The sequence below is a fragment of the Opisthocomus hoazin genome, chromosome 1, assembly GCF_030867145.1.
Source record: "Opisthocomus hoazin isolate bOpiHoa1 chromosome 1, bOpiHoa1.hap1, whole genome shotgun sequence".
NCBI lineage: Eukaryota > Metazoa > Chordata > Aves > Opisthocomiformes > Opisthocomidae > Opisthocomus > Opisthocomus hoazin.
In genome coordinates this window covers 19,199,700-19,227,447 of record NC_134414.1, presented here as the reverse complement: position 1 = coordinate 19,227,447, position 27,748 = coordinate 19,199,700, and the positions used below count along the sequence as shown (strand labels likewise).

General features: G+C 38.4%; 1 protein-coding gene across 3 annotated transcripts in view; it reads right to left on the bottom strand.

Annotated features, from left to right (window-relative positions):
• DYNC2H1 (dynein cytoplasmic 2 heavy chain 1) overlaps positions 1-27,748 on the bottom strand; it is a 193,158-nt gene that overhangs the window by 14,202 nt on the left and 151,208 nt on the right. For all 3 annotated transcript variants that reach the window (XM_075417967.1, XM_075417985.1, XM_075417976.1), the window contains 4 exons: positions 19,711-19,920; positions 16,807-16,896; positions 3,111-3,220; positions 2,684-2,765 (listed from right to left, as the gene is read on the bottom strand). In XM_075417967.1, coding sequence (XP_075274082.1) covers positions 2,684-2,765; positions 3,111-3,220; positions 16,807-16,896; positions 19,711-19,920 — 492 coding nt within the window. The remainder of the gene's footprint in view (positions 1-2,683; positions 2,766-3,110; positions 3,221-16,806; positions 16,897-19,710; positions 19,921-27,748) is intronic.

Genomic DNA, 27,748 nt, shown 5'->3' with positions numbered 1-27,748 from the left:
CGAAGACATGAAAGTCACCAAGGGGGACGAAAACAGCAGGACTGGGTATATATGAGTTTATCTTATAGACAAAGAGCTGTATGGTCAGGCAGATTCTAAACTGAACCACAATAAATAATAACGAAAATAAAATTTCCAAAGGGAACACAAAAGTATGTCTATGCATACATGATGTTAACTAAATACATTCATAGATGTACACACAATAGGATGACAAGAAACATTTTACATTTATTTCACTTATCATATTCACCACACAACTGAAATTGAAACAGATCTCCTTTTGCTCATGAATTGAGTTTTTAAATGGGAAAAATTTCTTAGTAGCTTTACCTGCAGACAGAAGTAGATCCAATGAGGAAGTCACAGTTAACTGTCAGGCTGAGATACACCACATCAATCTTACAGTGTCCTAGTTCACTGAGGATCGTATGTATTAAATGGGTCATGTGTAGCCTAAACCAGCAAAAGTAGATATGCTTTTTTTGCTAACACTTTCCACCTTGTTTTTACAACATTCTGTTGTGATTACAATTTTTTTCTTCTATTTCACTCCTATGTAAGATTTTCCATTTGTGTATTACACTTTCTAAAAAAAGAAATATTCTTACCAGCAGTGATGCTTTTATACTATGATGATATCATCTTTAATCAAGTAGATAAATGGTGTTCTTCAAAGAGAAATGTATAAAATTCATGTACTTTTTGCATAAAGTCTTGAAAAACTTTAAATAACTCTTTCCTGAACCCTGTGTCTCCATGATACCTCTTTATTTAAACTTCCAAAATGTGGCAGGTTTAAAAAAAAACCAAACAACTTTTACCTTCAGGCAATTGACCAAAACTGCTATGGTAGGAGCATAGCAATTGCAGGTTTTCTCCTGTCAGTGGAAAAAGACAGGTATCTCCTGAAAGATGTTTAATTTAAGATCAGAATTGGTGCATGTCTTTCTTCCCTAACAAAATAATGCTGGTAAACTCCAATTTCCGATTTAGGTATCTAAAGTCAAGTGGAATAAAATAGGGTCCCAGCTACCTCACCACAGCATGTGTTTCAGGAGTTATCTATTCTGCTGACAGAATTTTTTTTGAGTCCCCACTCAAAATAGCTCCCCATTCTGTAAGGTTAGTCCGAATTCTTGAAACTGCAGATACAATGTTAACTTTACCAGTATTAAAATTCATATAGCTCATGTGAACCAAGTTTAACATGCAATCCAGAGGATCCTTATCAAATAAGAAACATTTTAGAGGATAATTTTTCTGAATCACTGATGTTTTTATGCCTTAGTTACAGTCCACGAGGTATTTAGCTTTACTAATGTTAATGTTTCTCCCCAGTTCTTCATGAGCACAATGAAGGACTCATGGAAAGGAATCTAAATTCAGCATGGCAGAGTTCCAAAGCCTTTCTGTACATCAAAGATTCAAAGGACAAGGGAAAACACTGGTGAATACTTACTGAGGAAAGGGTAATATTCAAATCAAATGAGTAAATTTGACAGGATTCTTACCTTTTTCTAAAAATAATCACTCACCTAACTGCTTCTACATTCCTGTGGCAGAGAATTTGCCCTTAAACAAAATTATCTTTTTATTTTTGATTCCTTTTGGAACATAAGACTCATTCTTGTAAAGCAATAGAGAATATAGATTAACCTTTTTGCCTACATAAAACAGAGACTGCTAGCAGTGTATCCTAACTAATATTACCAAAAATCTACCACAAAAATTTGCACGTAACAGAGAATTATAAGCTTCAATACACCTAACTGAAGTGTTGTTATAAAACTCATTCCTTTAATTACCCTTTAATTCTTTACTTTCCAAGCAGCTATTTCAATCTAACAACTGTAAAAAACTGTAATATTTTTTAGCATATGAAAATACTTCGATAATATTATTCATGCATGGAGTTCAGGTATTTGACATTGACTTCCGACATTTTTCAAAGATGGTAGGGTGGTTTCGAAGTCCAGGTTTCTAGGATCTGCAGCTGACAGCCTATTAGAATGAGTGGTCTGAGATGTGAAACTCAATTTTGGCTCACTGCTATGGACTTACAAGTCTTGACTGAATCTGGAACCTCAGAACATGTGATTTACAAGCTCCAAGGTTTATCATATCTCAGGTTTATCAGAGGGAACCAAATTGCCCTGAAAGACCCTTGGTTTATTTATCTCCAGGTTCTAGACTCCTATCTGCTTCTCATTAAATGAAGTAGGCAACCATTACTCTTATTTAAATACCAAGATTGAATAATTTTCTAAATTATATTCTCTAGTTCCAACATGAATTAATTCAACAAAGTTCAAAAGACTGTATTGTATAAAGGTCAGATTGGATGATTACATTTATCTGTTCTGGCCTTACAATCTATTAATATTTTAGGAATATGGATCCTTATACATTCTGTATTAATAATTTTAGATAGTGTCAGCAGCCAACCCGGAACCCTAATATCTGCCACAGCTTTCTGTCTGCCTGCATTATCAGACTAGAGAAGGTGCCCTACCACTTGCTTTATCTCTCCTAGTCTAGCCATCTCTCTGCTTCAGCTGCACATAAGTGCACAGTTGCGTGATAAGTGCCCTGCGTTATTCACCCACGTTTCTGTAAGAATGCAGCTTGAAGTGGCGTGCTCTGTGCTGAACACAGCACTTTGAGCCGTGCAGTATTTTACCTTAACTTGGAGTTTGCCTTCCTGTATTCGCCCTTTCCATGATGCTGTAAATTTAAGGCTGTCCACTGAACGGCTCATTACTCTGCAAGGGAAATATATATACAGTGAATCTTAGAGACATATAACAGCAGGAAACAAAATACAAAACCAAAACCAATGTATTTTCAATGTGTACCATATCATACTAAGTCTTACACTGAGGAAAAATACGTTTTAAATTTCCTCTAAAATAAAAAAAAATAACCCGCATTTAAACAAGTAACTCACAGCTATTCTACTTCAGTTCAAGTAATAAAATTGAGACAACTACTGACAGCAACTGACATACTTTGTTGGATCTGTGTCCTGAAAACAAAATAATCATCTTCATGCACAGGGAACAATGGCATATGAGCACACTTCAATAGGTAGATTATTTTTCCCTCACCTTGCAGTCTCCTGGCGTAAAGCATTGAGAAATGTGTCTGGATGAAATAGCTCTGAAAGGTCAAGGGTGTCTGACAGTAGTTTCTGTTTCTCTGCTTTTTCTACCCAATTCTAAAAGAGAAAAAAAAAAAGGAAAACAAAGAATCCTGAAGTTCTTGCCTGATTTTTCAATATTTTCAGTTAATATGGGTTTGTCAATAATGATGATTAATGAAAAATGCTTGTTTAAATATACTGTAATCTCAAAATTCAATATTCATTTAAATTATTTTCAGATTGGAGTTTTTATAAGTACTTACCAACAATTTTTTTTAAACTGTCTCTTATCATTAGGTTGATGCTGACATTTCTGGTGTGTGAAGTTTCAAAAGACATTTCGGATGCACTAGTTTGAGATATGAATTCACAGAATTTTTGACAAGACAAAAACTAGCCTCTGTTCTATCTGGTAATAAATGAAACTGACAGAGGTGAGGGGAATAACTGGCCTCAATTATCCTTACAGAACACACGTCCCAACCTACTTCTTTCACCCTGTCCTACATGCAGCTATGAAGCCTGTTACTAGGAGCAGCAAGCTTGGAACTTCCCACCAACATAATGCGTTCTGTGCCAACACGAGAAAAGAGACACACACTGCACCTTGCAGTCTTGATAAACCACGTGTTTTAAGTAATGAAATCTGAGTTTGACTCTCAAAACACTAACAATCTCAGACTAAAGAATTTATTGTCTTCAGATAAGTTATTTAGGTACCTGCGGGGTTATGCAACAGTCCACATTCAAAATCCTATGCTTTGAAACTGCACAGAAGGATTAATGTTCAATAGGAAGCTAGAAAATAATCAGAAGCTAAGATTCCACTTGCTATCACTAAACAGGGAAAGACAAACCACACTCCTTTCTAAATACCAGCTACTAGAAGATCATGAAATTACTCTAACCACTGAATAAAAACTCTTGGAAACTACACTCTCACTACACACTGCACCTGTCAGTCATCCATTTCTTGTTTAAAAGTACTTTACTGTATTCTTTGAACTGCTCACAGATGAATAATTCCACAGAAGCATCTTAGAAGTGAAAATAGCATCCAAAATACAAGTAAATATCACTCAGTGTATTTTATTTTATTGCATTTTATTTTATCTTATCTTACCTTCTCTTATTTATGTCAGTGTGTCACACTGATCTCCATAATGTTTCCACCACGTTAAAACATTTAATCAGTGTTTTTTTTATCTGTCACAGCACCAGTTATGAGCCCTCAATCCAAATGATTATGAATCAGTTAACAGATTTTTGCTTTCCATTTTCATTAGCTAAATGTACACAGTTAATGACTCTTGTCTGCACAATTCTTTTAACGACTTTAAATAACAATCTCTTTTATCATACAGCAGTAACCCTGCATGCTGCTTAGGACAGATTTTGTAAATTGTTTTGTATAATAAAAGTAGACACAACCATTTCATCTTGTATTTAATATAATCATTCTATTGCTGTCATCAAATAAACCTTTCATATAGCTGCTAAAGAGAAACACTGTCAGAACACAGATGCCTATATTCTACCCAATTAAAAGACCAGTATTGGTGATACTGCTTCTGAATTCATATAATTAAATAGCACTAGGAAATAAACAATAACAAAAACTTTCATTAGGTCACAGAAGCAAAGTTTGTAATTGCTGGTGCTGCTCTACATAAAGATGAACACATAGCTCATTCACAGATGTTTAATAAATAATTTAAGATTTAAATGCAATTAAAAAGATAATAAAATGTATTTTACAACACAAGTGTAAAAAACATCCTTATGCTTGTTCTCCTTTTCGTCTTATACAACCACATGACAGCATGTTAGTAAAATGCTAGTCTCAAACGACAACAACACTCTATTAAAAGGCCCATTTGTCGCTAGCACAACTGCTGTCACCAAAGAGTGGCATGAATGCTTGAAGGGATCAGGTCTTGAAGGAAAGGAAGTTTAAGCTAAGCTGTAGAAAGACTGAAGTGATGATACCTGAAAGGGAGAAATCCTGTCACGGATTAGCTATGGTATCTTAATTTCCCCCTCTATCCTGACTCAAATAAAAACATACATTGACTTCATTTGCCAAAGGGATGCAAAGCCGCTTGACTTCCTATTGAACTTAGATGGCCACAGAGCATTTCAGTCTGAACGGCCTTCTTCCATCACCAGCTCTGTAAAGAACTTTGCCTCTCCTGTCAGGCAGGCCAAAATAATCCATGCATTTGTCACTTCTCAGCTGGATTACAGTAAGCAGACTACCAGCAGCTCCACGATGGTGTAAAATCTAGCTACTTGTCTCTTTGTGGCTCAGGCCAATACCCATGCTCTCCCAACTGCTCCCTCGCTCCTGACTCCCATAATATGGTCTGGAACAGGTTTGCTGCAATTCAGGATTTGTTTTCCTTCTTCAAAACAGCTAACAGTCAAGATCTAAACTCACCAAAAGCAGCTTTCAGTGTGTGAATTAAGATAGATTTTTGATTAGATATGTCAGCTATAACATCTTGGAAAAGGCATATGAAACCTGAAATTGTGTATAACATCTTTAAAAATAAATTCACGTTATATAAATAATTTATGTTGTACCAATAATGTGGCATACAAGTCCAAATATCGTAACCCTGAAAAGCTTTATATTACAAAATAAAATTAAAAAAATTTATCATACACTCTTCTTCGTAACTGTTTATTTCAATATTTCATTATTTCAGTATTTCTTGAATCTTTCTTACTACAATGAAACTAGAAATTTAAATTTGAACTACGACAAATGAATTTAGCATAAGATGATTATAAATATAATTTCAGAACATATTGGCAACACCCTAAATGCTTGCAAAGCCATTCCTAGCAGGCTATTTCAAAACTTCAATTAATGTTAGGTCCTGTTTGATATAATAAAAGTTGGGGGTTTTTTGTTACAAACATAAATCTCTAACTGTAGTCTCAGGTGGTTCATATAATATTTTTTCATGTATCTAAACATCCAAGTAGTATCTATTCCATTTTCAGTGAGAAGCCTCCTTATCTTCTATAATCCCAAAGCAAACTGAGCACCTCATACTGAACAGTGGAAGGAATAAAGAGGCTGCCAGATTTTCACATTATCATTTATATAGCTTTAGGCTCACAGAACTCCTCTACAATTAATCAAGCACTTTCCTTCACCTGTTTTAATTCATTTCAAATGTCTTGTCTTCTACTGTGGTTTTCCCTTGGTGTGGTCCCAGAAGATAATTTTTATTGAAAGAGAAAATCACACAAATTACTACGGAAGTGATTTCATTTCTGTGTCTAGATGGAAAATTGTATTCAATGTTATATGAATATGCACAGCCAGAAACCAGAGTACAATTATGTTTTTCCACTAGATTTAGAGGATTTCAAAGTTATTAGGGAAAAAAACGCAGGACCTTGGATAAGACTGAGAGCAACCAATGGTGAGTAGCACTGCTGGGGGAGTAAGTATTCAGTTAACCAGAGTTAGGTTAAGCAAAGGTCAATCATGCAGTTAAGCCTGAGTCCCATTTTCCTCACAGTGCAGCAGCTGTTCCATAGGTGAGCTCCTAAGTGTTGGCATTCAGTGGTAAATGCCAGCAGGAGTAATTGTGTTACACTGCTGAGAAATGAAATTGAGGTATTTCTTCTGGCACTGAGCACAGAGCAGGTAACGCATAGCTACTCAGGAGCAACTGGCACGCAACAATTTCCTGACTTGTAGTAATTTTTTTTTGTATGTGAAATCTCTGAGCTATTACTCTTGAGCTAGTTATCTTTTGTTAAATGAACATGTGAATACTGAAGTATTTCAGGTATATGATAACGTGTTGGCACATAATATCTTCACACAGTAAATCACAGGAATTTAATTTGGAGACTTATTTTTGTTTTTAAATGGTTTTCTCCCCTTTTTTCTTCTTCCTTTTTTTTTTTTTCATTTTAGAGTGTGCAGACCAAAAGTGCTGGTTAGTGCCTTAAATAAAATACAATTATTTCTTTATTTCAGTTTGACTCGCCTCAGAAACCTCCTGTTTGTTCAGGTAAGTCTGAATACTAACACAATAGCAGAGTGTTTTAGCATAAAAATTCTGAGTGCATTCGCATCAAAATGCTAGCTAACAATGTGCCAGAAGCAGATGTGCAGTAAGGCATAGCTAAGGGAAGCATTAGCAAATGTGATCTCATTCCGGTTACAGTATGAATTTATTTTTACCAAAACTGGAACTTAACTTCCCATGAATTGCTGTTTCCTACATTTAATCAGGATACCAGAGTGACACTGCTGAACAAGAACTGTAACATCATGCCGACAAGTTCATGATTGATGTATGCCAAAAATGTCTACTTTCAGATATTTCCTGTATGATCACTAAACAGAGCCCATTTAGACAATAATCACACTTCATGCCTTCTAGTCTTCACTTTCTCCACAACTAAATACATCAGTTACTAGGTGCTATACTGCATTTGCAGTTATGTAGAGGGTAACTGGGTAAGGAAGTATAAGAGCTGGAAATACTCCTCGGTAGAACCAGAAGCTACAAAATGTGCAGAGCAAAGGGGACAAACATTCAAAGACACTTCAGTGTCCTCTCCATCTGAAAGAGATTATGGTCCTGCTTCCCACCTCCACTGGTAAGAAGCTGCAGCGAAGGGAAAACAGTGGCACACAATACTCATTTGCAGACAACAGACAAGACTGCCTACCTTAACCCTTGGACAAAGTCAGGACTACATCAGACATAATACCTTTGCAGAGCTCTGGAGCGGGGACACTGAAATCTGTATTGTCATGGTGCTGGTGTGACTAGAGAGGGGTACCAAATACTCAATATATTAGACACTAGTAATGATGGAGCTTTGAGCAACCTGGTCTGGTGGAGGGTGTCCCTGCCCATGGCAGGAGGGTTGGAAATAGATCACCTTTAAGGTCCCTTCCAACTCAAACCATTCTAGGATTCTATGATTCGACGAATGATGGGATGCACCGCAGTAATTATTTTTATAGTACCAGCCTGAAGGCTATGTTACAATAAGGAGAGCCAACAGAGAACTGCTTACTTTGCTATGGTTCATTTTCTCTGGGCACCACCGCATGAAATACATATTTTCCATTAAGAATCTCCCTCACAGTCCTTGTTCCTCTTCTCAAACAATGACCTCTTGGACGGGAGTGATCAGTCTTTTTTTTGGTTTTTTTTACTGATTACCAGTCATTCATTTTCTGTTAATACCCTGTCTTGAGGCTCTCAAAATTCAGAGAAAATCTCTTCAGCCATGACTGTGTCACAGAACTCTATCAGCAATTATTAAGGCTGAACCTAACTCTAAGATATGTATGCAATGTTTATCAAACACACTAAAGCAATCTAATCAGAAATTGTTTAACTCTGTGGGGTACATATCCCAAAATATACCACTACGAAAAGGCAACGAAGGAAATCTATTTTTCTACAAGGAAAAAGAGATCACAAAACGGAAACAGTGGCTAAATCCACTAATCCCAGGCTAAACAAAGGAACTATATGATTGCATGGCCATGTCTGTGGCACGGCATCCTGGGCCACACCATGCTGGCTCATGCTAAAGCTGCTGACACTCCATCAAACAGAACACTGCAACATGGAACTACTGCTCAGACTATCAAATCGTTTGTTCAATCAAGTTTAACTTGGAGTAGACACAGAAATTAATTTTTTTTTTTGTAACTGCTGTAATAAACTGGTATGGATTGCTCTTTGTTCCTACACAGTAAAGCCAAGGCATTTAGAGTAAAGGTACCTCAAGCAAAGTATATGAGCAATTTGTAGTCCTTAAAGCCTGTCTTTAAACCAGACAGGGAAATTGTTTACTGCAGCCAACCCCAACAGAGCAGCTCATCACCAAGGCTGTAGGTCTCTTTCAGATGTCCTGTCACACCTGAAGGCTAAGAGAATGCTGGAAAGCAGCAGCATGGCATGAAGCTTCATTCAAACCTGTCCTCAGGAAATAACCCTGAAAAACAAACATTACGGAGTAATTTGCGGAAAAAATATTGCACATTTTGTTAAATCTGTGATTCTTTGTGAAACAGTGTTTTTGGCTTTATTTTTAAATGCATTTTTGTTTTCTTCTTTTACATACAATGGTTTTAGTTTTAAAATTATTTATTATACAAATAATTTATTCATAAAATTAAATATTTGGCAGCCATTTTGATACCTACTGCATGAAATTTTAAAGTATCATACAGTATCATGGAATCATAGAACAATTAAGAGCTGGAAGACCTCTGGAGATCTTCTAGTCCAACTTCCCCACCCTCAAAGAAGCGCCAGCCTAGAGTAGGTTGCTTAGGGGCTTGTTAAATGTGATTTTAAATATCTCAAATGACAGAGATTCCACAACGTTCTCTGAGCCACCTGTTCCAGTGTCTGACCACCCTCAACACAATTTTTTCTTCCCAAATATCTAATCAGAGTTTCCCTTCTTGCAGCTTGTGTCTGTTTTCTCTTGGCTGATCTTAGTAAGTGCCACCAGGTATGTCAAAGCAACGCATGAAACATTTGAAATTTTCAGGTCTTATATCTAGACATATCACTACTGAGCATTTAGCATTTAAGAGAGAAATACTACACTGAAGTGGTACAAATCAAATGCATATTCATTAGAGCAGAATTGAGCCAAATATTACAGTGGAGTAGTTCCAAATTAAAAAATTATAGAATTTAGACTGGAAGAGACCTCTGAAAGTCATCTGATCCAATTGCAGCTCGAAGTAGGGCCAAATACAATGACAGTTGAGGATGCTCAGGGCATTGTCTACTCCAGTTCTGTATATCTCCAAAACTGGAGGTTTCACAAACATCTCTGGGCAACCTGGGAAAAGTTTTTTTCGACTCAGCCAAGAAAAGCAACATAAAAATGCTAATTCTTCAGAACAAGGTGGATTCTTCATAGCATTCTGAACTTCGAATTAAAATATTGGAATGGATGGATTGAAAACACAATATTTTTATGAATTTTTGTGCTTACATATTAGAATACTAAACCCAAAGTATTCTGCACTGTACAGATACCTAGATAACAGCTGTTCAAACAGATGAGAGTGATGAGAGAAACAATGACAAGATGTGGAATGCAGCCAGCCTAATCCATCTGAATCAGCTACTCCTAAGACCATAAAAGACAAACCATTAAGCTATTGCCCCTGCTGCAAAATCTGCTAAGGCAATCTATCAGAAAAAAACTCTGAAATGCTATGCAAACTAAGCAGGATTACTACTTCAAGGCGTATAGCACTTATTATGGAGTGCCCGAGGGGGTGAATTTGGGGGCTGAACATGACAATTTTGGGACTGTACAATATTTATTATGGAATATTTAGGGGACAGATCAAAGGTGGGGAAAGGTGGATGGGGGATGAACAAGAACGGGAAAAGAGAGAGAGAGGTATCAAAGGGCAGGTGCACGCAGGGAGGCTGCTGGTCAGTACATTTTGGCCAGCCTTGCACCTGATCACCAGAGTCTGTCCTACCTTCCTCTTAAGCTCCTTTTTTTGTTATTTTTTTTGTGCAAGTGTGTTCTCTATTGTGGGGAAGAGAATCCACTAGTAAGCTTCTAGCAGTATCTGCCAGCAAGAGGATGAGAGGTCTGAGGGCTGCGTGCTGCAGACTAATGGACTGGAAGCAAGACAGTGGAGAGACCAAACATCAGTGAGACTCGTGAAGGGTGTTTTCCTTGTGCAGTGAACCACAGAAATAGGACAGGGCTATTTGCGCTGTCTCTTCATGCAGCTGCCTGTGAAGGTACTGTCGTCCTCTGTTAGCCTGTGTGTGGCTGGCTATGTCTGTGCAGACTAGGTGTGCGTGCCTATTTTGGGATGCACGGTCAGCCTCTATTTCTTAGATTTTATGTGCATGTCATCTACTCTTGCACTAAGACTGATTTATAGGCTGGTCCTTAAGAGTTCTTCAACTCAGTGAGAATTGAGAGAACTTGAGTTCCTTGGCTTTCTAAGCGCAGACTTGCTGCCTGTTAACAGTGAATGAAAATTCAGCCTCTTTGCCTAGATGCCTTGGGTGTGAAAGAAGAATCCTGTGTTCCTTATTCCCAGAAGGTTCTTGTGCATTTTCCAAGAGTTCAAACCCCATATACCCTGGGTCTCCAATCTACCTTTCCAGGGACCTAATTGTTGAAACAGGCAGAGCAAGGGTTCCAAAACAGAAATAGAAGTCACTCTACCTCAACTAGTAAAAGAGTAGTAAAATAGTAAATATCTTACACTAGGGTGTCAAACTGGTATTGAAATTAAATATTATTACCCTAGATTTCACTTAGGATAGGAGGGGACAAGAGATGACAGCATTACAGATAGATACATACAAGTCTTTTGATAAAATATGAAATATAACTTTTTTATATACTAGGAGTACTTTATACGTAAGCACACATTTTCAACAAAAATTTTCATAACTTACGCAAATGCAAACTTTCATCATTCATAAACACCAAAAGCTCAAACAGTCTCCCTTTTCAGTGTATGCTGTAAGCCTTTTAGCAGCTGTCTGACCAAACAGTGATCCAAAGGAAGAATTGTTTCTACAGATGACTTAAAAGCAGCTCAGTCCAAAAGAATGAAATAAATAATTTCATTTCAAATATAAGGTCTTGTTGGAATAAGAGGTGTTTGTTTGTTTTTTTCCCAAAGAAGTGAAATTAAGCTCTTTATTTAGTTCTTGTCAAAACAAAAAGTAAGTTCCAGTTCATTGACCTGAAACATTTCTTCAATGTCGATATTCATCTGACATTTGCCTGGGCTGCTGTTTTGCCTCTTAAGAGTTGTAGTTCTGTGTCTCTTGTCTCTCTTCCTCTCCTATTGCTATCCATACCCATGAGGAGACACTTCTCTACAGACTAGGATGGACTTAATCACAGAACCATAGAATGGTTTGGATTCAAACGGACTTTAAAGACAATCTCATTCCAACCCTCTTCCAATGAGCAGGAACACCTTCAGCTAGACCTGGTTCCTCAGAGTCCCATCAAACCAGGCCTTGAACACTTCCAGGGAGGGGGCATCCACAGCATCTCTGGACAACCTGTGCCAGTGCACCTCATCACCCTCATGGTAAAGAATGTCTTCCTAGTATCTAATCTAAATCTACCCTCTTTTAGTTTAAAACCATTACCTCTTGTCATATCACTACACACCCTTGTAAAAAGTTGATCTCCAGCTTTCTTGTAGGCCCCTTCAGATACTGGAAGGCTGCTTTAAGGTCTCCCTGGAGCCTTCTCTTCTCCACGCTGAACAGTCCCAACTCTCTCAGCCTTTCCTCACAGCAGAGGTGCTCCAGCCCGCAGACCATATTTGTGGCCCTCCTCTGGACCGCTACAACAGGTCCATGTCTTTCCTGCGCTGACAGCTCCAGAGCTGGACGCAGGACTCCAGGTGGGGTCTCACCAGAGCAGAGTGGAGGGGCAGAATCCCCTCCCTCGACCTGCTGGCCATGCTGCTTTTGATGCAGCCCAGGAGACACTTGGCCTTCTGGTGCAAGTGCACATTGCTGGGTCATATTGACCTTCTCATCAACCAACTGCCCCAAGTCATTCTCCTCAGAGCAGCCCTCAACCCATTCTCTGTCCAGCCTGTGTTTGTGCTTGGGATTGCCCTGACCCAGGTGCAGGACCTTGCGCTTGGCCTTGTTGAACTTCATGAGGTTCAAACAGGCTCATCTCTATCAAGCCTGTCAAGGTCCTTCTGGATGGCATCCCTTCCCTCCAGCATGCCGACCGCACCACACAGCTTGCTGATGTCGGCAAACTTGCTGAGGGTGCACTCAATCCCGCTGTCCATGTTGCCAACAAAGATGTTAAACAGCACTGGTCCCAATACCGACCTGTAAGGAACACCACTTGCCACTGGTCTCCGCCTGGACATGGAGCCATTGACTGCAACTCTCTGAGTGCGAACATCCAGCCCAGTTATTTATCCACCAAGTGGTCCATCCATCAAATCCATGTCTCTCCAATTTAGAGACAAAGACGTCATGAGGGACAATGTCAAGTGCTTTGCTCAAGTCCAGGTAGATGACATCAGTTGCTCTTCCCTTCTCCACCAGCACAGTAACCCCTTCATAGAAGGTCACCAAATTTGTCAGGCACAATTTGCCCTTAGTGAAGCCATGTTGGCTGTCACCAATCACCTCCTTATTTCCCATGTGCCTTGGCATAGTTTCCAGGAGGATCTGCTCCATGATCTTGCTGGGCACAGACATGAGACTGACTGGCCTGTAGTTCCCCAGGTCTTCCTTTTTACCCTTTTAAAAATGGGGGTTATGTTTCCCTTTTTCCAGTCAGTGGGAACTTCACTGGACTGCCACGACTTCTCAGATGTGATGGATAGTGGATTTGCAACTTCATCCAGCAGTTCCCTCAGGACCCTTGGTTTTACCTCATCAGGTTCCATGGACTTGTGCACCTTCAGGTTCCTTAGATGGTCTTGAACCTTATCTTCTCCTGCAGTGGGTGGTTCTTCATTCTCCCAGTCCCTGCCTTTGCCTTCTGCGACTTGGGCGGTGTGCTGGAGGACTTGCCCGCAAAGACTGAGGCAAAAAAGTCATTGAGTATCTCAGTCTTTTCCATATTCCGGGTAACCAGGTCTCCCATTTCCTTTCAGAGAGGGCCCACATTTTTCCTAGCCTTCCTTTTATCACTGACGTACCTACAGAAACTGCTCTGGTTAGCCTTGATGTCCCTGGCCAGATTTAATTGCATTATACATTGATGTATATTATTGCTGATCTACAATCACGTACCACAAGAGAAGGAAGCCACAGAACACATTTAAGATGCCACCATGAGGAAACTGGGAGTATAAGGACCAAGAATTACAACCAACACAAAGATCTAAGATGATTTATAAGCTTCATATCTTAACAGTGATAGCAAATAAATCAAAGCAGACAGTCAAGCTGAAACACGACATTGTGAAGTTCAGTGTTAGCATTGCTAATTGAAAGTATTCAGAACTCTTCAACTTAGAAGAATGTTTAATACACAGAATTTTTGTTCTAATTTAAAGCAAACGCTAACATCGAAATATCAGAACTTCCACCTGGGAAGAGATCACATATTTCCATCAGCTCTATCACCACTATGTAAGACACCGCAAAACATGGCTCTATTGTATTCTGCATATATATATTTGTTCACGCTGTAAGTAGGCAGATTCCCTTTTTTTATTTCACTTTTACTGAGTGAATTCAGACCTGAGAAATACAACACCTGTTGTTTTTCTCTCTGTTGTTGTGTAATGGTCTCAGAACATCTTTACACTTCTATAAATTCTGCTATAATTATTTTACCATCTGCCCTTATTTTGGGTTCCTCCGCATCCCCATTAAATGTTTGTAACAAAGCAGTTGCTTTTATTATTTTCTGCTTTGGCAGGAAACATCATGACAAGGCAGCCTTTAACTAATAACCTAAGCAGAGACTTACTGCATCCTTAGTGGATGCAATCTTTCAGTTCAACTTTGATGTTTCAGTGACTCCTATTTTCCTCTTGAAAAATACCTAAACCAAACCTGTCTCAGAAGGTGAAGTTAGAAGTCAGTATCTTCTAGTGAATGAAACAGAGGGAGATATAAGTAACTATCAAAAAAACATGATGATGGAGTTGGTCATATAAAATTAAACTAAACCCTCTATTGAAATATAAATCTGAAGATAATTTTCAGAGTTATGAGAAAATCTTTATTGAAACCTTCATGGAATTTCTGAATACTAAATCTAGAATTAACTATAAATAAAATATCTTTATAAAATCAAAACCGAAAAGTCACAAAAAAAGGAAAGTTATTAAATTATCAAGGTTAATAAAAATCTTGGTGTAATATGCACAAACATGAATTGGAATCACTTTTAAGGAAAAAGATGATTCAACTGATATGCATAATTAGAAATAATCAACCTTTTTCTGGTAAAATAGATACAAAAATAAAAACATAGAAATTGTGTTTCAGATGTGATCTGACTAGAAACTTGAGAAGGAAGACAGACTAATAATGTATTATTAAGAACTGCTTCAAATACAACTGTATTACACATTTGACATTAAAAAACATATAAAAAATATAAGAACCACTATCTGGTCATCTGTCACTATTTTCTATTGTCACTAACAAAAATTAACACAATTTACTGCTCATGGATACAGTTAAATTTCTACTGTAAAGCTCTGCCTTAATAATCTGTCCCTCTTAAAGCAAATAAGTTTTTAAAATTGTAAATGATTTCTTCATAATAACTTTCATAAAAATGAGTAATCCAAATGTACAATTTTGACAGCAGTTTGAACAATGAGAAAGGAAGATTACTATCACGGTAATATAATGCAGCACATTTATCAATAGTTGACTGGAGTAATATATGGAAATAAAAACTTTTTGAACATGCTTGGTTGAAAATCATGTATTACTGTTAACACTAATTTCATCGTGTTACACTCTGCCATGTTATCTCCACTTTGTATGGGAGATGCACTCCACACAGAAGCTTGAACTGTAATCTCAGGCTTCCATTTAAAAAAAATCGTACAAGTAAGGAAAATCGCATGCAGCTTGGTCACAACCAAATAAAGGCAGAAGTCGCAAACTGCAAGATACTCTTGAAGATTATGAACACCGCTGACTCAGCCATAAATGATGTTTTTTTAATAATAATGACTATAATAGTCAGTGAAAAGACAGAAGAAGGGACCAAGTTCAACTCTAGTTATACGACCATATAACATCTGAACATGCCTTATGACTTATTGCTACTTATATTTACACTTTATTGAATCTTCAATAAATCTTCTACACTTCTGAATCTGACAATCAGTGCTAATGTTCACAGAAATCTTCTTCATAACCCACTGGACAAGACTGTGTTAATTAAGGTCAAAGCCAGCAGCTTTCTATTTATTGCCTGGAGGTAATAGAAGATCTGTCCCTCCTAAAAGAACCGTCCTCTCTGGAAGATTCTCACGATTTCCTCTCTGTGTATCCAACACAATGAAATCTGCTTCCTTAAATACTAATAAATTTAGATAAATAACTTTTTTATTTGTCTGCCTATTAACTTAATATGCCTCTTCTGTCAATCAAAGTATAGTTAGATGTACCTTAACTAAAAATTATCTTCTTCACTGTCAGACTGTAGATTGACAGAGCTATTGTCAGACTCTGCATCTTCTATTATAGCCTCTTGTAAACCTGGAGACACAGATATTGTCTTTACTTGCTTCAAAGACTAGTCATCTATGAATTTCTACATTACCTCTATTAGAATTGTTTCACTTTATCTCTTTATACCTATCTCTCTACCAGATTAAAGAGTGTGTCTTGACTTAGATGTAAAGATTCATCTAAGTAAATGAAGGTTTTTTGCCCCACAGTTCATCAGAAAGACTAATGACTAAAATCTAAGATGTAAATATATTGTGAAGCAACTGACACTACTGTACTTAAAGTTACTGGCTTCAAATTGCTTAGCCTGCTGTCTTCACATTTACATGTCTTTTCACACACCTAAAACACTTCGGGACTTGAGTTGGGGGGGGGCTACTGTATTGCAATTCACATAACATAGCGTACTGAACACCAGTGTACTGAGGTAAAATGACTCTTTGAAATTACCTGTATAGCAAGTGCTCGAGCTACAAGACTTCTAAGATACTGTAAAGGGTCTTCTGGACCTTCCCACTTGCTTTGCCATGTGACAGGGCACTGAAATAAAAATATATTTACTGAAAGTATCCATTTCAAAACTGTCATCACATTTTAAGCTAGCAATTTGAATGGAATTAAATAACCCATAGGTCAAATATATCTACAAAGGAAAAAGGTAATACAAGTAATACAATGATCAAAGCATACAACCACTAATAGGAATGTCATATTCCCACTAATTCTTTACATGGCCCACAGAGATACAGTGCTGATGGAGAACTCACAAGAACCTCTGCCATTTAATGAGGAAAGATCAATAGGTTCCACAAACACTTCAAAAAGGCCTAAGTAGATTCTTTCTTGGAAAGCCACAATGCCATCCTTCAACTGCAGCCACAGGTTCCAACTGCTTTGCTGCTGGCTCCTCAGAAGTGAACATGCAGTTGTGTGGCTCCATGGTGAAGCGAATCTGGCACAATCCCTCTGAATGATTATTTTCTCATCATCTTAAAGTGTTTGCAGAACACATGAAAATAAAATCCTGCAAGACCCCCCCATACAAGTTTTTCACTGATTTCAAAACGAAAAGCTTAAAAGACCCCCTGTTAGATTTCCTCCTTACAAAATAAGGATAAAAACATTAATTGTACCTACTGCACAGGAATCTGTAAAGCACACTGCAATTGACTCTGCAAGATTCTCCTTCTTGTACGAAAGAGAACTGATGTAAATTATTACCTAGGGAATATTGCACAGTACTGAAGAAGCTGAATGGAATAAACAGTTTATACTGTCTAGCATTTACAGTTGTATTTTCAAGGAGGTCCACAATCTAATAGCATATGTGCTAAACAGATTTTCAAAATCTGATCACAGAAGTTCATCAGAAAAAGTATGTTTCAAAGTAAATACTCCATGTGTATCTTTAAGAGAGAAAAAACAGAAAATATCTGGATCTGGGGATACTAATTAATAATGAAATTAGTAAACTAGACTACATACAAGACAATTAATAAAGCACAGTTAACTGCATGTTTTTTTGCATAATTTTGACTTTTTGAAAACTTTTTGTATTTGAAACTGTTATCCTTGCATTTTTGCAGACTCTTTTGCTAGATATGCATTTACAGACAGCTCACCAATCCATCACTTTGAAGTCATTTGCCTAATGTTGCTAATATATCACTCTAAATTACTCTAAGTTTAAAGTAATAGCTTAGCTAATTGTTGGTATGGAAGCCTATTTCAGATGTACAGAAACATATCAATTTTGCACAAATAAGGCACATTGCCGAAACCATTATAAGTCATACATTTATTGAGTTTCACATTTCTATTACTAATGTAGCAGCTTCTTCAGGCTCTATAATCTTAAAAGAGTTACAATCTTGGTGCTTTTAAACTCTAAGTTTCTAAAAATAGTCCTTTGTTATATAATGCATAACCACACTACACTAAACAAGAATAGTGTATGGAAAATACATGACAAAAATCACTTTCAGATGATAAATATAGTGAGGTTTAGCTGCCATGCTAAGAGCATGGTGTTACCTTGTCTGGAGGGCTGCTCAAAAGATTGCTTTACAGTCACAATCCAGTAAAGTGATATGTGTCAAGGTAAGTGGGTAAGCAAGCAGATGAAATGCCAGAAACACTTAGTTCATTGTATTACTGAACTGACATTTGCGAGAAATAAAAATGCACAGAATCTTTCAAGGACATTTTTGTGGCAGCGATCAGCTCCATAGCTCCTGCTACTTCCAATTTAAGAGTGCAGCTTAAGCACACAAGCAAGCCATACTCTCTTGCTCAGTAACAAGAAATATAACTATAAACACTAAAAAATGGCCATTACATGTACCATTTGAATTCACTACAACTTATACTTAGCACCAATTTCTACCACATAGTCAAAAAGTGTTTAAAAAGGCAATGAGATTGCTAACATGAAAATGTTAATTTATTCTAATTGTACTGCAATTTTGCTAGCAAATGCTGTCTTGTGAATCTGAAAAGACAAAGAATTTAATTATTGTTTTAATTAGAAATTTGATAGATCAATAAATGCATAACAATCTTTTTAACAGTACTTGTTCCTCACATGGAGATAAACAAGATGTTAATATGAATTCTCGTTCATTGTAGGGCCAAATTCATTATCTATGCATTAACATCAACACAATTTATCATTTGCTGCAGGTGAAGCAAAACCAGAGTTTCATGTTAATGTTTGACTGTCTTTGGAATCCAATTATCTAGCTATTAATGATACAGCATGTAAATTTGCAGTCAATAATTGTACCAGTTTATAAACATGCCCAGTTTGATCCCAGAAAAAACAGAGAAAGTACATGTTCAGATTTTGCTTGCTTTTCTCATATATCAAGAATATAGGGTGAGATGATAGGTTGATATGATAGGCACAGCTCGTCTGGTGTGATATGGCAATAATCCATACTGAGTAAGTGCAGAGAGCACATTGTGATTACAACTGCCATAAAACCCTTATTTTAAGAAACTGTAAAAATGAAGAAAAGACAGATTTACATGTTCTACTGGCTAATATATTTGACTTATCTAGCATGATTTGGTATTTGAAATGGAAATAGTATTCCATAACTGCTAACCTTATTGAATTTGTCCTTAAGAGAAAGCTTGATGAAAGTATAATATACAAAGAAGTTTCTGTGAGTACATGAAGGAACATTCTTACAGGTTTTCAATCCAGAAGAAAAATGCTTCTGTTTTAGAGTCTCTATCAATAAAAGAATTTAGAGCAAATGGTGACATGAAAATATGTATCAGAATTTTGTTCAGTTTCCTTTGTTTTTTTCATTGCTTATAATGTAAATTCACGACAAAATTACTCACTTTCTGATTTAGCAGAGCACTTGCCAGTCTTTGTACTTCAGAACTCATCAATGAGGTACCTCTGATGACTTTACTTAAAGAAGCAAGTGACTGATGGACACTTTGCACAAGGCGAATGGCATTGAATTGTTCCAGAGTAACAAATGATAAAACTGGGGATCCTTGTTGCTCCACTGGAGAAGACAGCTTCTGGTGAATCAAGTTAGAATTCTAAAAAAGAACATGTATGCCCAGTTAATGCAGTCAGGGAAACTATTAAGTTATACAACATATTATTTGTTTAATTCATAATACTTCAAAGCTAACAAGGTCATATGAAGTAATTCAGATATCCTCCCTTTTCTGACACTGGATTAAAACTATAATGACACTTCCAGTATTCTCCATGAGATGTTCAATAAAGGCACCACTCTTCTGAGACAACACTGTCCACCCAATTACTTCAATAGTATTGGAATTTCTGAAAAATATTCACTTAGCTTAATCACTGCTTTTAGTATTTGTGTTAATGTACCAATACAAAAAGGAGTAGTGTACTCAGCATAACAAGATTGTATGGGGTACTACAAACCATGCTGCCAGATATAACTCTTGCTTTGATAAGACTAGTTCAACCTGGAAGCAAATTATATACAAATAAATAATAAATAAAAAATAAATATAATATTATGTGTAAATTCCGAGTAACTCAGACTCTGAGAAGTACTGCTGATCTCGCATTGACATTTTTATTACTTCCATTCCCTTACAGCCACTGAAAATCCAAATTTATTCAATAATTTCAAGAGATGGTATAGTTTTGCAAATCTTAATTCATATGCAGCTTATTACATAACTATATTTTAGCTAGTGTTCTGAAACTGCCAACCTGACATGTGACAAGATGCTGCACTGAATTCCAGTTATGGAATATAAACTTTTAAGGGAAAATTCTACAAGGCACAAACGCAAAAAGAATTTTAGCTTTTGGGAAAAAATGTTTTGCTGTTTCAATTTGTACTAATTTATTAAAGGTAAAATCAGATTTTACTTTCTCTGAAGTATCTCTTCTTAACATAACAAGTAGCTGTGACTTTTTTTCAGATTAAATAAACTTCTGAATTGTCATATGGCATCTTGCTTTCTAGAACACACAGGATGTCTGCCTTCATAATCATTCTCAGGCACTGTAAGTTTGCCAGAACTTCCATGTGATTTTCCTTTTAAGCTCATACTGCACTCAACTACCAAGCAAAAATATGAGCAGGGCTAAGTGAAAGAGTAATACAGATACTTTGGTTTATGACTGACAGAAAAATGAAGGACAAGGTCTTCCCTCCCACATTCTCAAAAAGGTATACAACAAAATTACTTACTGTTCAAAGTGTAAGAAACATGCAGTATTTGGAAATGCTACGCTTTGTATTTTGTCTTTGCATGAAATCACAGTACCAGGTTCACCCCAATTTTTCTGAGACCGTACTTTGTTAAGTATATGTAAAATGTAATGTAAAAGCACAAGCTAGGTGATAATTTCTTACTGGAGTATTTAATTGCACAAAAAAGGAAGAACAAAGACATCGCAACTTGCAGGCTTTGCTCAGTCTTTCACACATACGGTCTTAATTCACAAAAAATTTACTGAAAGAGAAGGTTTCTAAGTTCCTCAATACTGCCCTTTACATAACAGTCTCCTACGAATTGCATATTCATTTCATCACTCTTTTTAATGCTTTCTCCTGAGAATTTGTTAAAACAACCCATCTGTCATTTTTATAGGAAAATTAAACATGAATACCGGTATCAGCTTATACATTTAATGTTCTATTACATTCCCTTAAAATCCATTATGTATATAACTCCCATCAGCTTTAAAAATATCCTCATGACCTGCTTGGGAATTAAACTGAAGAACTGCTGAAGTACTGAGTGCTTTTCCTACTCATAAGAAACTGAAGATAGGTTCGAATCTTTAACATTAAATACTGTATTATGCTACCATTACTAAATTAGGTGTATTTTGAGACTTTGATAATTTTCCTTCTTTCACTTCTGTCCATTGTTACTATCTCGGTGCAATATAAGACTTTGTATAGTCTCACCTAAGATGCTCCAGAGCTTTTCTTCATTACCTTTATGAACTCAAGATTTTTAAAACTCCCAATATGTTCTGAAAATTACCCCCTCAGAAAGGTAACAAATAAAATGAAAATAAATATCTCCACTAGTTCTGCATTTGATTCAAAGCTTAGTTTTGATGGTGGTAGTGGGTTTTAGAAAGCTCCACTGGCTTTTGATGCACTCATTTTGCCTCCTCCTTCGAGTCCCTCTGACTACTCTTTTAGGTATTAGCCTTTCACCGTTTATTACACAAATTTTTCGTTGTTGAAAATACAAGAAAGCATGACCCTATATTTGTGCTTCACTGATTTTCCTTGGTGAACACAACACTGTTCTTTTGTTAAAGCTGAAGTTCCTAATGTTTTGGATGAAAGAGAAACAACCCATTTATTTCAAAACTACTTTTGCAATTGTCTTGCAGCGTTATGCAACTTCATGAAAATAATTAGTTAGCCCTCAATTCACAAACACAACAACAGGTAAGACAGAACACATCATGACAGCTTATGATCACATACTCAGCAAAAATAATTTTGAAGCAGTTGCTTCCAAATTTTGTTATGGATGGGCCTTCTAACTTTCATGGAGGTACTAACGGGTTTCCCTGAAACAAGGCAGAAAATGCACACACCTTACAACAAAAATATAGCACTGATTCCTGTCTCTCTACTCATGACAGATAGCCATTTGGACATGATGAAACACTCATGCAGCCCCACTGCATCCTGGTAGTTTTGTACTACTTTGAAAACTGCCATGTGATGGCCAGCGCCTGAGTTCCATTGGACAGCGATTTCCAACTGATCCAGGTACGTGTCAATGAAGTGCTTATACAGGTCCTGGTCTAGACTCTGTCATGGCAGAAGGTAATGTGGGAAGAGAATGGTCAGCAGGACATCGGCTCGTTGAATTACTCTGATGGCCCAGCCCTGGCCAACAGGCTGGAATAGGCCATCCTTCCACATTAAGGAAGATACTTATTAAAATTTGTGTAACATTTGTTTGACAAGTTATTCAGAGATGGCTTCATGTTTTTCAGTAAACAGTCTTTCGTGCAAACTTACACTGAGCATCTGAGTGTTTGGATTTTTTTTAACTTGATGTCAGGTTCATGACAGTTTAATTAATTTGCTTAGTGTTAAGCTGTTACTAAATCATGCTGAAAGACACTGCAGAAGCAATTTTAGGACAGTATTCATTACAAGCGTGTTTTCAAATGGCACGAATTAAAAAGTATGTTTTCAAATGAAACTAACACAGATAAAAATGTCAAGATATTCTGTATTAGTCCAAACAGCTAAACAGAAATAGGAAGCTTGCTTGTGTAACTCAACACAGCAGTGCACTGATTTGAACCAGATTTTAAGTATCTATTTCATTTAAAGTAAAATTTAATGAAAAAGTTCCAGAGTCTGAATTCTGGCTGCACTAATAAACTGTGGGTGAAGGAGAGGTAGTTTTCATGATTCTGTTGTTATGGATAGACAAAGAATAATAAACTCCCCAGCTCAGCAATTTCAGAATGTCTGAATAATTGGTAGTAACATTTAACAGGGCTTTGTGAAACGTATGCCACTGAGAGGAAAAATGTTTCCTGCAAATCTCCAGAAATATTTCTGAAAAAGCGACAAGATGTAAGTCCTCATTACTGTATTAATATGTAAGAATTATTTCCCATTTCAAAATGTCTAAAATGAAAAAGCCAAAATTTCCAATCTATATCTGTCACTTTTGCTGTTTGGCCACTTTGACAGCTCTGAAAACTGAGCACAAAGGACTACTACTCATAGAATCACAGAACAGATGAGGTTGGAAGGAACCTCTGGAGATTGTTCAGTCCAACCCTCTGCTCAAAGCTTCAGCAGGTTGTCCAGAACTGTGTCCAGTCAGGTTTTTCAATACCTCCAAGGATGGAGACTCCACCACCTCCCTGGGCAACCTCCTCCAGTGTTCAACCATCCCCACGGTAAAAAAGTTTGGTCTTACGTTTAAATGGCATTTGCTGTATTTCAGTTTGTGCCCATGGCCTCTTGTCCTGTCACGGGACACCACTGAGAAGAGTCTGGCTCTGTCTCCTTTACTCCTTCCCATCAGCTGACAGACACTGGTAGATACCCCTAAGCTTTCTCTTCCCCAGGCTGAACTGTCCTTCTTCTCTCATCCACGGCTCGTATGACAGATGCATTTGCCCTCTAACCACCTTAATGACCCATGGAAATCCTTCCCAGGTGAGGCTAACTGACCTATCTTTCTCTGCTTCCTGCTTCTTGCCCTTCTTAAAGGAAGGAATGTCATTTGCTTTCTTCTAGTCCTCAGGAATCTTCCCCAATCACACCGATCTTTCAAAGGTAACTGAGAGTGGTCTCACAACAGCAGCAGCCAGCTCCCTCAGCATTCATGGGTGCATTCCACAAGGGCCTGCAGATTTGTTTATATTCAGTTTGTCTAAACACCCCCTAGCCTGATCTTCTTCCATCAAGGGTAAGTATTCCTTGCTCTGCACTTTCCCCACTGCTTTTGGGGACCTGGGACTGGTGAAGGCCAGACTTCCCAGTAAACAGAGGCAAAGGTGGCATTTAGTACTTCAGCCTTCTGCTTGTCTTTTGTGGCCAAGTCCTCATTTCCATTCAGTAGTGGGCCTACACTTATCCTATCTTCATTTTGTTGCTGATGGACCTGTAAAACCCCTTTTTGTTGCCCTTCTAATGGGTTAACAGCATCACGCCTGCAAGTTACAGGATGAAAAGGCAACTCCATCCCAGCCATACCTGGTTGTGATGGGCTAACCTCAGGTGGCTGCCAGGTGCCCACCAAGCTACTCCATCACTCCCTTCCTCAGCAGGACAGGGTGAGAAAATAAGATGAAAAATCTTGTTGGTCAAGATAAAGTCAGTTTAATGAAAAAAAAACCCCAAAGGCTGCATGGGAAAGCAAAGCAAAACCAAAGAAGATTTATTTTGTACTTCCTATGAGCAGGTGATGCCGAGCCACTTTCTGGTAAGTAGGGCCTCTATATATAGCCGTTGCTATGGAAGAGAAGCGCCTTAATAATGAATGTTCCGTCTCCTGCTCCTTTCTCTTAGCTTTTATGGCTCAGCATGACGTCACATGATTTGGAATATCCCTTCAGTCAGTTTGGGTCAGCTGTCCCAGCTATGTACCCTCCCAACCTCCTGCCCACCCTCGCCTACCGGCTTCTGGGGGGCTGGGAGGTTGAGGAGACAGCCTTGATGCTGTGTGAGCACTGCTCAGTAACAGCCAAAACACTGATGTTTTATCAATACAGTTCTAGGCACAAGTGCAAAGCACATTATATCCACTGCTATGAAAAACATTAACTCCATCCCAGCCAGACCCAGTACACCAGTACAGCCCTTCACATTCCTTATCAGACTCAGGTCCAGATACGCTTTAGCTTCCCAGACTCCATCCCTGCATTCTCAGTGTCTCTATATTCGTCCCACATCAGATGTCCCTGCATCCTTCTCTTCACTTCTTTTTTACATTTGAGTTTTGCCAGGATCAACTTGCTCATGCTTGCAGTCCCCCTGCTGCCATTATTTGACTTCCTGCATTTTGAGATTGACCACTAAGATTAAAGGACATATTCCTCAAAAAAGCAACCAGCTCTCCAGGACAGTGTCCCATGAGATTCTTGCAGTGTCCCATGGGTTTCTTTCAAGCAGGTCCCTAAATTGTCCAAAGTCTACTTTCCTGAAGTCTGGGGTTGTCATCCTGCTTTTTGCTTGTTTCTCTCCTCTCACGATCCAGAGGTCCACCGCCTCACGATCACTGCAACCAAGGTTGTCCCCACCCTTCACGTCCTCAACAAGTTCTTCCTTCTTGGCAAGTACGAGGTTCCACAGAGTGCTTCCCCCTATTGGTTCCTCCATCACCTGAGTTAGGAATTTGCCATCAACGCACTATGGAAACCTCCTGGATTGCTTGTGTACCACTACACTGTTCTTCCAGAACATATCAGGGTGGGTAAATTTCCCCACAAAGACCTGGCTCTGAGAATGTGAGGCTTCTTCCAGGCGTGTGAAAAAGGTCTCATCTACTTCTTTCTCATCGAGTGGCCTGTAGCAGACACTCACCATAATGTTGACTTCTAAGCCTAATTCACAAACTCTCAGCTGGCATGTTGTACATCTCTAGGTAGAGCTGCATGCATTCCCACTGGTCTCTCACATAAAGGGCAACTCCCCATATTCACCTTGTTTACTTTTCCTTCTGAGAGAACCTATATCCATCCATGGCAGGCACAACAGATGTGTGAATTATCCCACCAAGTCCCTGTGACCCATATGAGATCATAACTCTGCAACTGCGGGCAAACCTCTAACTCCTCTTCTTTGTTCCCCATGCTGCACCCGTTAGTGTACAGGCACATCAGAGAGGCACCCCATCACAGTGATTTCTCAGAAAGGGTGTGAGAGCTTTCCCCATAATTCTGTCAGGTAGGCACTTCCTTGTTTATATGGACACACTTTATATGGTCCCCTTTCAGCTCTGTTTTGTTGATGATGATGTTCACAGACATATTTTGCCTATCAACCTGTTCAACTACCTCCTCACATAACTTTTGGTCATCCTCTCCCTACCTTATTACTTCTATTTTAAAACTTCCCTCACCAAGTTGGCCAGCCTGTTGGCCTTACTTAGTCAGGTGGACCCTTTCTCTTTCGAGCAGGCAACCACCAATCCTCAAAAAGTGTCCCCATAGTCATGAACAAAACTCTGTTGCTGACACCAGCTGTGCGACCAGTAGTAGAATCTGTCTACTCCTTCTCACGTCCTTCACCTTCACTGTAAGGATCAAGAAGAAAAACCACCTAGGCCCCTATGCTCTTAACCACTACTCCCAGACCCATGTAGTCATGCTTCATATGCTCCACGTTACCCCTGCAAGTATGACTGGGGGCCACTGTGGAAAAGCATCAAGGGGTAATAGTCCGAGAGCCAGACAAGCCTCAGCAGTCTTTCCACAATATCCCAGATGTGAGCTCCGGGCAAGCAGCAAACCTCCCTAGATCAAGTCAGAAAATGGAAGCATCCTTCTCCCCACAGCAGGGAGTTGTCCACTACTATTCCTCACAACTTCCTGTTGGTGCTACTGTGTGGATCGGGTTTAGTTTGCTTGGGAGCTTCACTGGACAGAGCTCCCAGCCTCTTGTCAGCTATGAGGGCATTAAATCTGTTCTGTAAGTGCAAAACTTGAGATGGAGCAGAAGCTTTCCTCCTGGTGCCAGAAGTCACAGATTTCCAGCCTTTGCCACCCTGTAAGTCTTCACTTCCTATCCCAACAGACATGGACTCTGCCTGCATTTCCTTCAGGAAAGCTGGGGGCTTGGCTCTTCAAGCTGCAGTGTCTCAGAAAGATCCACCTAATCTATTTCTGATGCTGTAAAGTCCACTGACCTCCTCTCATAGCTCCTTAATTTGATGATATAGATCCTCAACAAGCACACGTCTCCTGCAGGTTAGAAGAACACCTCCTGCTGCCCCAGCCTCAGGAGGAGACTTCAGGCACTCCCTGCAGCTAGAGATCTGCAGAGCTGCATCCTCCTTCTGGAGCTCTGAGTCACAGTTCTCTTCTTAGAGGGTCCATTGCTCCAATAGCAGCTGGGGACCGTGCCCTGTGGCATGTCACTGCCATTGCTGAGAAGGTGTATCCTCCACTGAGCAAGGCTGCTTGTCTTCTGTAGGCTCTTTGGCACAAACTGCTTTGCCAACTGTTGCATGAATTGGCTGCCTCTGTTAGATGCACTCAATACTGTTGACTGAGAGATTACAATTTGCACTCGTGAAAAAATACAAATATTATCTTACATACATTCATGTGCCATAATTCTTCAGTGGGCACATCACTAAAAAGTTAAATAGTCCCTTTACAGATTTGTGAAATGTTGGCCAATATTAACTAAAATTTCCTGAA